Source organism: Caloenas nicobarica, chromosome 25 (genome assembly GCF_036013445.1).
Source record: "Caloenas nicobarica isolate bCalNic1 chromosome 25, bCalNic1.hap1, whole genome shotgun sequence".
In the NCBI taxonomy this organism is placed as follows: Eukaryota; Metazoa; Chordata; class Aves; order Columbiformes; family Columbidae; genus Caloenas; species Caloenas nicobarica.
The window spans coordinates 6256040-6268936 of NC_088269.1; the positions used below are offsets into that span (position 1 = coordinate 6256040).

The window sequence follows — 12897 nt, forward strand, 5'->3', positions numbered from 1 at the left end:
AAACTCATGTTCCTGCGGGTCGCAGGATCCTGTCTAATCAGCTCCAGGGACACAAGGCTGGCCCTGGATCTGTCTCTATCACTACAGAAAATTCACATTTTGCTGTCAGGCATCAAAGAGAGCCCAAGGTGCCCTGGCAAGCTGTTTGCTGTCACGCACAAAGGCACTGAGTGCAGGTTATAAACACCGACGAGATGAAGGAGGGTCTGTCTGAACATTATTAAGTCTTCTGCACATTTTGTTCATTCAACGGTGCACATACAGAAAAGGAAAGGACACACTGAATCTGCATAATGAAGCCCAGACCAGCCTTCAAAGAGAGAGCATCTGGCTGCAGGGCTTTGCCTCAGCGCCAGCAATAAGCAGAGTCCCGTGTTAATTAAACCCCCCATGAACGAGACTGGGCAGCCTGTGTCGTGCGGTCTCTGTCCCCGCAGAGCCCACCCGCGCTAGGGGAGGCAGGCAGAGAGCTCAGCAACGGGTAACGCCAGGCGTGAAGTCGAACTGGTGAAATGTGACCTGACGGAGCAAAATCGCGATTTGCCATCAGCCCGGCACGGGCTGCGGGGGGCGAGAGCTGCCAGACGGAGCCGCTTCTGCTCCGTGTTGCTGAACTGGCACGAGCTGTCGGGGAAGAGCCCAGAATTCCGGGCTTGTTACCACAACCCACCAGCTTTTGTCTTTTTATGATCTGCTCCAGGACAGGCTGGGGCGCAGCGAGAGGAGGCGGCTCTGTGGGAAAAAACCTCATTTATCCTTCGGTCAGGGTATGTCCATGTGCCCTCAGACGAGCCGGGGGTCCTGGACCGTGTGGTTGCAGAAAACTGCACGAAGCCTCTCAGAGAACAGGCTGGACCCCACATGGACACATAACCTGCAAAGCCCCGTCCTCCCGGCCAAAGCCTGTGGACTCTGTCACTGTGCACTCACTTGTTTGCAGCTTTAACTCAATACAGAGAAATGGTGCTGTTACTGAGGTTTCTGTTTCCTTTTTTTTTTCCTCCTCTTTCTCATTTCTGAGAAGAAAATAAGGCTTCAAAATTGCAGGATGAACACTTGGCAAGAAGAATCAATGCTTTTGTTTCCTATAAATATCACTTGTCCAAAAATATATCTCTATTCTTATTTCTCCAAATACACATTCATATTTATCAATAAATATTTTATTATAACCATTATCAAAACATCAAAGGCTGCTGGAATGTTTTACTTCAACCCACACTGCCTGTTCCAGGCTCACACAATGCATCAAATGTTCATCTCTCACAGGAGTCAAAATAGAATTAACATTTAAGTTGTGATGGGAGAAGCCACAGGGGTAGCGGGGAAAGGAAATGAGTTTGCATTCTATCGAATACCAAGGTAGCAAAGCCAGCACAGGGTGAGGAGAGCGCAGGGCTGTGATCCCACCACGTGCCGTCCATCACCAAACGGCGAGGTCAGACAAGACTTCACTGACAACCTGGGACAGACCGCCCTGGGTACCTCTGAGCCACCACCGCTGTCATACCCCTGAAGTCAGACATGACTTTATCTGCCAAGCTAAGGCCGTTTCTCGGACAGAAGGCAGATCTCATTCTGTGCTGCCTGTTGCAGAGATCTGCCTTATGCACCTCTAGGGATCTGCTCCAGCCTCACAGCTCAACGCCGTATTTACCTGCGAACCCCATACCTGGGGAGAGATGTGCACAGCCACACACGGCTCTGCACCCCTGGACACGCCAAATTCCCCTGCAAACCCCAGCCACACACAGAACCAACAGGCTGATGTAAAGTCCTCCAATCTCAACTCTCCTAAGCAGAAGCTAAATGAATAAAAACACTTCACAATTGATTTATTTACAGTTAACAACATCCTCAGCCACTCCGGAGCTTGGCACAGTTCAAAGTACTAAGCCCTTCCATGTTTTTGTCCCAGGTTTTCTTTCCTGCAGGTTTTCAACAGCGGGCAGTGACTCAGCCACATGAATAATTTATGGCATTGTGAGTCACACTAGGTAGCACACGAAGGATCTGGATAACCATTACAAGGTTTATCTGAAATCAAGAAATGCACAATATACTGCATAGACATTAGTATTTAAAGGAAAATTATTTCGTTAAGCGGGGAGAAAAAAGGTATTTTAAAATGTTAATGCAATGTCTTGCTGGCAAACCAGACTTCTCCCGCGTGGTTTTGAAAATCAAACCTGCACTTTTTCCTCAGCCTACTGCAGTCAAATACATTGTGTGCATACCGGATTATAACCAAGACCCCAGAGAAAAATTTCAACAGGAGGCTCGTTCCTCTCCTCCTGTAATTACACCTCTACACTAAAAAGGTGCTTTGTTCAGATCTCAGCCGCATCTCGCGTTGTATAAATTAGCACATCTCCATCAGCAGGCACAGCGTGATGGAGCCTTTGGCTGCGACTGGGGGGACTGGGAGGGACTGGGGATGCTCGGGGGCCACGGCTGCGGCTCCACACGAGGGGGATCCCAGAGGGGTGCATTCCCAAATCTGGGTGGCCCTGTGGGTGCCAGAGTGGAGCCGGGATGGACAGACACCTGGCTGCTCTCCCTGCAGCAGGAACACAGAAAGCTTGTGTTCAACATGCCCATGGCAAATTCTCGTTTCTCTTTCCTGCGGCTGACCCAGGGCCATTGCGGCGTTTTACAAGCACTAATTAAATCAGGAGGGAGAGCCGGGGAGCTGCGGGGGGTGCTCTGCCTCCAGCAAACGTCCCCATGGCCCCGCGGGCCGAGCTGCATTCTCCTCTCTCAGCTCCCAGGGATGCTCCACGTTTGCTGGAGGACCAAAGCGTGTGCTAATGGAAGGCACTATTTTAGGAAGAGGCAAAAGAAATACCGAGGAAACAACTTTTAGAGGATGCTGCTAAAACTGCAGTGTGTCACCTTAGAGGAGGGGATTTTTTGGTGGTTGTTTTTATGGTAGCAGGAACCTCACGAAGCACTAAGAGCATCACGGTCTCCCCTGCACAGAGGAACGGTGATGGCAGCGGGCGCGAGCGGCGTCACCGCGGTCACCGCGTGGCCGGCCCCGGTTCTCACCTCGCAGCTCGCCCAGGTCCAGCGTCTTCCCCAGCTGCTCCAGGAGGTCGGCCCTGGCCGCGTTCTTCTTGTGCTTCTTGCCGTCGTAGTGCTGCTGCGCCATGAGCGGGTTGTTGAACCAGGCGGCGCAGAGCTGGCAGTACCGGTCCGAGTCTCGCCGCGGGTGCGCGGCCGGTACCACCGCGGGACTGTCCGCGTGCGGCTGCTTCAGGGAGCCCAGGCTGGTTTCTGCGGAGGGAAACGTTCCCACGTCAGCTTTCCCAGGCTGGTGCTACTATCTGGGAACGGCAGAGCCCACGTTAGACACAGGGAACAACGAGCAGCAGCAACAGCGTCCCACTGGATATTTTGGATGGTCCTGCTCAGAAAAACGCCACTTCTCATTAAAAAAAAGCAGCACGAAAGGACAGCACAGGACTGTTCCTCAGCTACCTGCTTTTCACTGGCTGGGGAAGGAGGATGCTGGCGTTGCAGTTACAGGGCTTAGCGCTGCTGGGACTAAACCTGCTCAACTTCTCCTGCGGAAATTGCTACTTCCAGGAAAAATTGCCAGTGGAAAATAAACAAAACATGCAAAGCCATCCACTTCTCAAGACAGAGAGACAGATTTATCATTATCTCAAGATTCTTATTTTTCAATTTATTTAGTCTCAGAAAGAACAGGGAAAGCTGAAGTAAATGTAAATCGTCACATATGAAAAAAGAAATCAGTAGTCAGTCTCCTCATTCAAATATCTTCACATTGAGAACTGACAGGTGCCAGCAACCCACGACCTTAATTTAATCTCATACCCCTTCAGATTCACCAGGAGGCCACCTGGGAACACAAACATTATCCCCAAATAATTTCAAAGAAAAATGGGTAAGTAGTATTTACACAACGGAGCTGCACCTTGTTTGCCAGAGTTTTCCTACTTCGTACAACAGAAATCACAAACCTATGGAAAAAAAGTTTGAAGTAAAATAAAGCTCAGATAATATTCGGATACAAAAATATAAAATTACTAGCACTTAATTATCACACCTCATTGAAAAATTCCCTTTTATGTGGCTTTCTTTTCCAGATGAAATATCTGCTGTCTAAATAATTAACAAACTACTCTCTCCACAATACAAGAATAGGCACATTTTAAAGGGGTGAAGAGGAGCTTTGATCACGAGGCTCCGTGCTGTCCCAGCTGAGCTCTGACGAGCACAGGCTGGCAAGTGACAGACCCACCTCGGTGTCTGATACGGGGACGGCAACACTGAGCAAAACAGGGATATATTTAGGCATGTAATTAAAACTGAAGCCCTCTATGATTGTCTCTGGGGCTCAGGAAAGTTAATATTGCTGCAAATCTTCTGCTGACCTGCTCAGGATGGATGTCTATTAACTTTCCTCAAGGAAATTGTATCTTACCTATAATGTTACTAACAACCTTATCCATTTCCAAGGGTTTATAAGCTGCTATTGTTTTTGATGACACCTGGCAAGGTATCCGAGTGTGATGCCGGGAGGGCGGTGGAGGCAGCATCACCCCCTCCCGGGCCACCTCTGCAGAAACACCTGCACAAGAGTCTCCTCGCCGCTGCTGCTGCCACCGGCACGAGAAAAACGAGCCTTTGGGGGATTAGTTAATAAAGCGATTACACAATTGGCTCCTGCAGAAGATATTTCTTCTCCTCGTTCTGCTGTCTCACACACCGCCCGCTCGTTTGGATTCGTTTCCCCACCAGAGGATTCCACCGCCTGATCTCTGCCCGCCCTCCACCAGCCACCTCGGTACGAACCCAGCACGACGCCAACAGGAAAACGTTTTTGCTCGGGCGCGATGCCCGGTGCAGCGCGGGGCTCGGACACGTCCCGGCTCCGGCAGAGCTGGTGGGCAGCAGGCGGGCTCAGGAGGAACCCGGCTGTATTTTGCTCCTAAAAATGACACCTACAATTCCAGCACGAGAAATGCACCCCCAGCCCCTCCAAGGTGCCTGTGACACGAGCAGTGCAATTACACCAGAGAGCAGAGCCAGGGCCGACACACAGCGGTTGAGGAGAAAACCAGGAAACAGCAATATTGCCCGGCCAAACTAAGATGCGCTTTGCATGTGCTTGACTCATGAAAAGCAGGCGTAGCTTGCCTATCGCTCATGTATTTTTGTGACCACCTCCAAGGACCCCCCTGCAGGAAAGTGCTGCTGTCCAGAGCTGCCCCATGCAGAGACGCTGCGGGGACCCGGAGATGCTGAGCAGCTCCAGGGCACAGACAGGGCACTGGGACTGCGCATTTGGACCAGTATAAATACCCGGGTATTACGGCAGCCCATGAGCTCTGTGATAGATTTGACTTGCTGCTCTCCAGGCCCCAGGCTATACGTTAAATCTGTCAGATCTTTTGGTCAGCTTTCTCCTTGTTTCTACGCTATCTGCCGCCGGAGGCTGAAGCCAGCAGAGCTGGTGGTGTCTGCAGGAGCTACATCTCCTGCTCGCTGGGGAAACGCGCCTGAGCATCCTCTGCCGCTCAGCATCAGCCGCAGCGGCCGCCCCGGGCTGCGCATCCAGCCCCGCGATGCGGCTGGTGCTCCCCCAAGCGCCGTGCAGGAGCGACCCCACCCCGGGACCCGCGCTCCTGCTTCGGGGGGTTCCACCAGAGCCCCCGTACCCACCCCGGCCCCCCCAGCACCCGAATTTCCCCGGCCCCACGGCTGCAGCCCCCGCGGCACAGACCCTGCACAGACCCTCTGCCCACAGCTGCTCCCCGCAGCGGGATTTACTCTGAGCACACACAATGCAAACTCTTCTCTGGTAAAGCCACAATCCTTGGGCTCCGCTTACAACTACCACCAGTCCTAAGGCGTGCTGAACCCAGCCTGGCAATTAATGAAAACATCCCATATCTTCCAAATCCTCCCGAAGAGAAACAGATGAAAGCTGACTTCTCCACAAAGGTGGATTTATCATTTTGATATGCACTACATAACTACTACAGAACAGAAAACACCGTCATTCCCTGAGCAGCGACACGAAAATTAATAATAAACACTCACAAAATGTCAAATGTTAAAAATGTTTCTCCATCTAAAACACAAACATAAAAGCTGCTAGTTTGACTATTTCAAGTATTTCAAAATGCTAAATAGCTCATGACAGTCTGCCTTACGTTCGCTTTTGCTGTGGGAGGGAAGTGAGAAAGTCTTACTTTGCTGCAAGAAGCAAAATATAAAGTTAGAAACACTTTAGTACTCTGGCAATGAACTAACATTTGACTTATTTCTTGCATGCAAAGCTTTTTATTCATAGCTGCATTTAAATGGCACCGAACTTTTTATCATTGCCACTCTCCAGGAACTGGGAACTGAGCATAAGAAGAAGAAAGTAACGGAGCCACGACAACAGGGAACTGGGGAAATTCCGTTTTCTTCAGCAGACACCCGTGGGACAGCAGCAGACTCCAGCTGGGCAGGTTCTGCAGCCAGACCTGAAAGCCATTTCAGCACACCTGGAACACAGACCCCACACTAGGAACCGGCCCCACGCCGCGTCACAGACACGTGTGACACCCCCGGGACGGGCCACCCCCGGAGCACCCAGCACGCCCAGGGCGGCCGCGGTCGGCTCCAGGACCCTGAGCACCAGAGCACCTGAGGCTCTGAGAGACTCAAAGCTCCCCCGTGCCAGCCGTGAAGGACTGCGAGGGAAATCCAGTGGAAAAATGCTGGGTGACTCTGCAGGAAGCCCAGAGAAGCACTGTGTCCAAAGGGCACATTTCTGAGAACTACTGGAGAGCAAGGAGGTGCTTATTAATGAATTCCTGCGGCTCAGCTCCATCTTCCAGATCAAATGTCTGGGCGAGCTGAGGAGCCCTTGAGTTCCTCTTTCCCAGCGATCACTCAGCGCGAGAGCCCATCGCGCTCAGAGCACGTGGCGCAGCTCACCCAGAGCCTCTGCCAGACGATGGAAAAATGAGAAAAACACACAGAGTCTGCGCCCTCCGAGACCACGCTCCTCCGTTGAAACAGGTAACCACCATCTAACGTGACTCCTGTGTTCCCTCAGGCAAAGGCGACAACATTTCCCAAGCCAGTCCTGGTAAAGGACAAGTGATGTTCTATGCATCAGCATCTACAGCCTGGAAAGTCAAAAAGCAACAAAAACACATGCAGAGAGCCAGCCCCCCCTTATTTAATCACATCTAGGGTTTATGCGCATTGTGGTAGGAAGGATGTAAAATGCACAGCTAAATTTCTGTTCTCATCTGACCGAAGTGTCACCAGTAGTAATAGTGAAACGCACCTGCCAGCAGGAGCACTGCCCAGTTAGCAGGAGGAATATTTTGTTTGAGCATCCTCTGGCCTGGTGAGCACAGAGGAAGTTTTGTTGCACGGTATATTGCAGGGACTTTTTAGTTAAGCAGACAATAAGATGGTTAAAATATCTGATTCCAACATTTGACGTTTTAGATGTGAAAGTTAATAGGCTCGCATCATCGGAATCACAGAATGAATACCCATCTGGGAAAAAATCAAAAGACAATCGATCCAACAGCGTTTAAAGACTAGATTTCCCTCTAAGGTAAAAGAAAATGATATTCTGTTCTGTACAGTAACACAAAAAGTTTATGAAACGTATTGGCCGAGCTGTCTAATAACTTTTGGTAATTAAAGCGAGGTTTGGATGCTCGTGCCCAGAGGAGGGATCATTTTCACCGAGCCAAACCCTCCAGCGGCGCAGAGCCAGCGCTGCGGCGCTCGCACGCAGGGCGGCCCTGGCCGACCCAGCACCGATGTGCGGAGCAGAGCAGAAAAAACGGCATCGGCAGCGTGCGGAGGTCGTTACGGCAGCACCGCAAACGAGGAGCTGCTGCCGTTCTCCACCGCTCGGCCATCCTGCCCATCCCCGCCAACCCTCCCGTCCAGCGCTGCCTCCGGACCTACCTGTGGCCTTTAGTGCTGGCTGTTCACCTAGCAACAGTTTTAACCTTTTGGCGTGGATTTTCCCTTGGTAATGCGACTCGGCCACCACTGCTGAGGTAAAGGACATGTTACAAAGCGTGCAGCATTTGTTCTTATCCACCGAGTCACCATCACTGCCCTGGGTGGAGACAAGAACACAGACAAAAAAGAGGCGTATAAGCCCACCAAGCACAGATGCGGAGAAAGAAGAGAGAGGATGCAGGTTGTTACGCCGAGGTCGTGGTTCCCACGGGCTTTCCCTCCCTTGTCCCCCCAGACTCGCTGCTGCTCCCAGCCCTGCTCGCCCTGGGATGGCAGCGGCTGTTCCTCACAGGTACTACTGGCTGCATCTTTATTTTTACAAGTAAATCCCAATTTAATGAGAATATTGTCTCCAGTCTTGGGAGAAGAGCTCACCAACAGCCCCTGGGCTGAACGTCTGTCAGCAAAACACGATTGCTGCTGCCAGCAAGTGCTTATGAAAAAACAGCTTCCACGGATACCAGGGTAAGTGTACAACTAGCAAATAAGCAGGGGAAAATTTGCACCATTTGCACCATTAATCGCAATGAATTATTCAATCCATTCCACAAAGGAAATGGTAATCACATTTAGGGCCATATATGCACGGTCTTGCCTTTCCAAAGATCTCAGTACGTTGTGTTGGCCACTGAGCACAATTTATAAATGATCACTTTTGAAAATACTCCTCTGTGCAGAGCGAGACCTTTCCAAAGCCAGGAAAGGACCCGCTGCGTGCAGGTAGTTAGCATCGCTCTCCTTCCCTGGACAAGATGGTCAGAACCAGCCCCTGTGCCAGGGCAAAGCTCCCTCCAGTGACGAGCCATCTGGAGACAGGAGTGCATGCTTTATTTTGCCTTTTTTTTTAAGCAAGTATTCCAACTGCTGTTATACAGTCAAAACAGAAAATAAGTCTGCTGTAGAAGCTGCCGTCTTCATTTCACAACAAGCCATAAATGCATCCTGCAAAGATTCCGGCACTCGCGGAGCTGCACCCCTGTGCAAAGGACATCGCACAGCTGGAAACGGTGGCACAGAGGCCAAGGGAAAGTCAGGTGCAGTCCAGAATCCAGCTGCCCTTTTGCAGATGTCACATCCATGTTCAGAACCAAGGGCAAGCGAGGGGCTCTGCAATACCTGAGAGAGCAAACCAACCACACAGTCGATGTCCAACCCACTATTTAAGGTTATTTTCTCCCCTAAAATAAGCACAATTACAAAAAAGACTGATTTTCATCACTTTTTTGTTGTTGTTAACTATAAATCAACTTAAACCTTAGGGAGAAATCTCAAGAGGTGATAAGTACTGTTCTGAGTATAATTTGCACTTCTTTTAAATAGGTTTCTCTCAAGATATTTTATGTCTTCAAAGGGAAATCACTTGAAAGTTAAGAGCAGAGTAAAAAATTCCCAGACTCTATTGATCATCAGCGGTGGTAACACATAAAGAGCCTCCAACAGAGCTCGTTTGAAAAGCTGATACACTCCGGTGTTTACACACCAGGGTCTCTCCCTCTGCCTGGTCTGCTCCTCGGCGACATTTTCTCCTTTCCAACCTACTTTCACAGACAGACTGCAGTTAAAAAAAAAATATTTAAAAAAATTAAGGAGATGCTTGGGCTTGAGTGTTACGAAGCATTTACCCAAGTCTGTAGAATTGCTCCCTTCCCTCCAGCACCCAAACTCCCTGCACGGAGCTGCCCGGGCGCTCGAGGCTGATCCAGCCCTGAAGGGTAATTATGCCTTCTCATTTGTCAGCGGCTGTTTTACCTGTAACCAGACGGGCTGGGGGGAACCTGACCTGGGTATCTTTTGTCACCTGTTGGATGACACCGCGTTGACAGGATTGTGCAGCCAGCTGGTAAAATAACATTGCTTCTTGCTCAGGATGCTCCGTGTGCCCTCCTGCGTCCCCAGGGATGCTCTGCACCCCCATTTGCCCTCCTGCGTCCCCAGGGATGCTCTGCACCCCCATTTGCCCTCCTGCGTCCCCAGGGATGCTCTGCACCCCCATTTGCCCTCCTGCATCCCCAGGGATGCTCTGCGCCCCCCTTTGCTCTCCTGCATCCCCAGGGATGCTCTGCACCCCCTTTGCTCTCCTGCATCCCCAGGGATGCTCTGCGCCCCCATTTGCCCTCCTGCGTCCCCAGGGATGCTCTGCGCCCCCATTTGCCCTCCTGCATCCCCAGGGATGCTCTGCGCCCCCATTTGCCCTCCTGCGTCCCCAGGGATGCTCTGCGCCCTGCTTTGCTCTCCTGCATCCCCAGGGATGCTCTGTGCCCCCATTTGCCCTCCTGCATCCCCAGGGATGCTCTGCGCCCCCATTTGCCCTCCTGCATCCCCAGGGATGCTCTGTGCCCCCATTTGCCCTCCTGCGTCCCCAGGGATGCTCTGCACCCCCATTTGCCCTCCTGCGTCCCCAGGGATGCTCTGCGCCCCGCTTTGCTCTCCTGCATCCCCAGGGATGCTCTGCGCCCCCATTTGCCCTCCTGCATCCCCAGGGATGCTCTGCACCCCCATTTGCCCTCCTGCATCCCCAGGGATGCTCTGCACCCCCATTTGCCCTCCTGCATCCCCAGGGATGCTCTGCGCCCCCATTTGCCCTCCTGCATCCCCAGGGATGCTCTGTGCCCCCCTTTGCTCTCCTCCGTCCTTGCCACTTCCCTTGCTCCCGCGCCCAGCTCGGTCTAAAGCAGCAGCAATGAACAGGCACTAACATCTCAATTTAGTTTCCGTAAAATCCACACAAGAAACTCTCTAACCCCATGCTGCATAAAGCCAGCTGATGCGCGAGGAATATTTCTACCATTTGTCTTTGCAATCTTCTCCAGCTGATCCCGTCTCGCTGACCTTTGTGGAGCTGCAGCACTGACAGGGGTGAATGGCCTCGCATAAACTGCAGCACAACAAAACACACCACGGGCTGGGAGGTAAAGCATCCATTTCTCAGTGCTGACATTGCTCGTCTTCCCCCACTCCATAGCTGTGCCAAGCCAGCCTAATTTAGAGAGCTTCTTTTTGTAATATTATAAACTTCAAAGCAAGTCTTGAACATCCAACAGAATTAACTTCAGTTATTCAGATGCCTGTTAACAAGCTGCTAAAAGGCATAATCCTCATACAGGACCAGGCAGTTGCAGTCCTTTGCTGGATGTTCCTTAAGCAATCCTCAGAAAAGTAAGGGATTTTATCCCACAGATACCAATCTGCTGTCTTCATTCCCCAGGTTTTACTGAGAAGAAAAGATTATACAAACCCTTGAAATATAGCAATATAAAACACAGCACTCAAGGCACTGCAAAGTACCTTCTAAATTTGAGTTAATTTTCTGCACATGAAGGTGTTGCTGCTAAAGAGCTATTTTCTGTAACGCTCTGTCTGAAATGTAGACCACTGCCATTTTAGAGCCTGTTTTCTCTCATGGTACAAGCAAAGAGCAAGTGCCAGTTTGCAGCCATCTAAATCCGAAACGCTCGGTAAGTCTTGCAGCATCTTAGGACCTACATGTCCTCTGAAGAAAAGCCAGTCTTAAGTTAATTAAGGGGCGTGTTTGACACATAAATAATTTGAGAATTTAGGTCTTGCATAGCCCATCATTCACCCAGTGTGTAAGGACCTGTTAATTCATCCCTCACTAAGGGCTGCCCTGGGCACAACCAAGCATCAGCAAACAGAATTACATCACTTCTCACTGCTGCCTTGCACCGGAGAAATGGGAAGTAGTTCAGCTTTGACTTATTTGAGGTCCGTTCGGTTCTCTGCCACCATATCTGTGCACCGAGGTTTACGTGCAGCTATGTGGTTTCTTGTTAGATGTTATAAAGCTCATTAGAGGGCCGTGTTCCAAGTCTGTGTGTGCATGTCCACTGTACCTTTCACATTCTGTAATTAATAACTCGGTAAAAATACTGTGAGATTCAGCTGTTAAGGGGTAGATTGCATCTGCAATTACCCTGTGTGCAACATAAAAGTTCCACTAAAATTTTAATTACTGTGTGAAGGAGCTTTCAGATTCCTTTGGCAAAACTTGCGTGCTTCTCCTTTTAATTAGAAGATATCTCACTAAATATTGATAGCATTAAGTCACAGTCACACTCCCATAGATCTGAAATGGTTTGGATGCTGGGAACCTCATCAACAGCTCTCTCACCAGCCGCAGAACATGGGAAAGAGCTGGATGAATAATTCACTGTGAATCAGCCCCTTATAAATTTAGTCTCCTTTCACTGCCTGACAAATGGCTGTGAGCTGGTCCAATTTCCTCAGGTTTGTTTGTTTACTGGAATGCAATTGAGGAAAACTATTGCAGTTTTGTAAAACTGCAGACTGACCACAAAACTCCGTGAGGAGCCTTTCGGATCCAGCGGTCCCTTTTCATCGACTCGCAGAAAAATAAAAAAATCACACAGCACCGGGTGCACCCGGCAGCCCCGCACATGGCAGGTCTGGAATTGAGTAAATGCTGGATATTTGCTATCAGCATATTTTTTTCCTATGAAAGAACATTTGAATAACTAAAAATGCAATTACTGTTGCTGATGCACATCATATTTCTTGTGTAGTTCATTGAAAATTATTTCCAGTTACTTAGCATTTCATTTAAACTAAATGTTACCTCTGGGTACCTGATCATCTGTGGCTGTAACAGGAAAAATGTTGTAGCACAGAGTCAATGATTCACAAAGCAGCTGAGTAAACAGGGACTTAAATTATACCCACGTTTTCTGACCGGAGCTTTTTAGCAGGGCAGCCTCCGTCTATGGGATGAAGCATGTAGTAGAGGCGAACTTTGCTGGCATGTTTCCGACTCTGGAAAAACAAAAACCAAACAAAACAAAACAAAAAAAAGAAAAAGAAAAGAAAAGAAAATGCAAGAAATGAAGTTATAACAGCAAG

General features: G+C 49.9%; 1 protein-coding gene across 1 annotated transcript in view; it reads right to left on the bottom strand.

Moving 5' to 3' along the window:
- ZMAT4 (zinc finger matrin-type 4) overlaps window positions 1-12897 on the bottom strand; it is a 51931-nt gene that overhangs the window by 13799 nt on the left and 25235 nt on the right. The window contains exons 3-5 of the mRNA XM_065651577.1: window positions 12721-12810; window positions 7963-8119; window positions 3052-3279 (exon numbers count right to left, since the gene is read on the bottom strand). Coding sequence (XP_065507649.1) covers window positions 3052-3279; window positions 7963-8119; window positions 12721-12810 — 475 coding nt within the window. The remainder of the gene's footprint in view (window positions 1-3051; window positions 3280-7962; window positions 8120-12720; window positions 12811-12897) is intronic.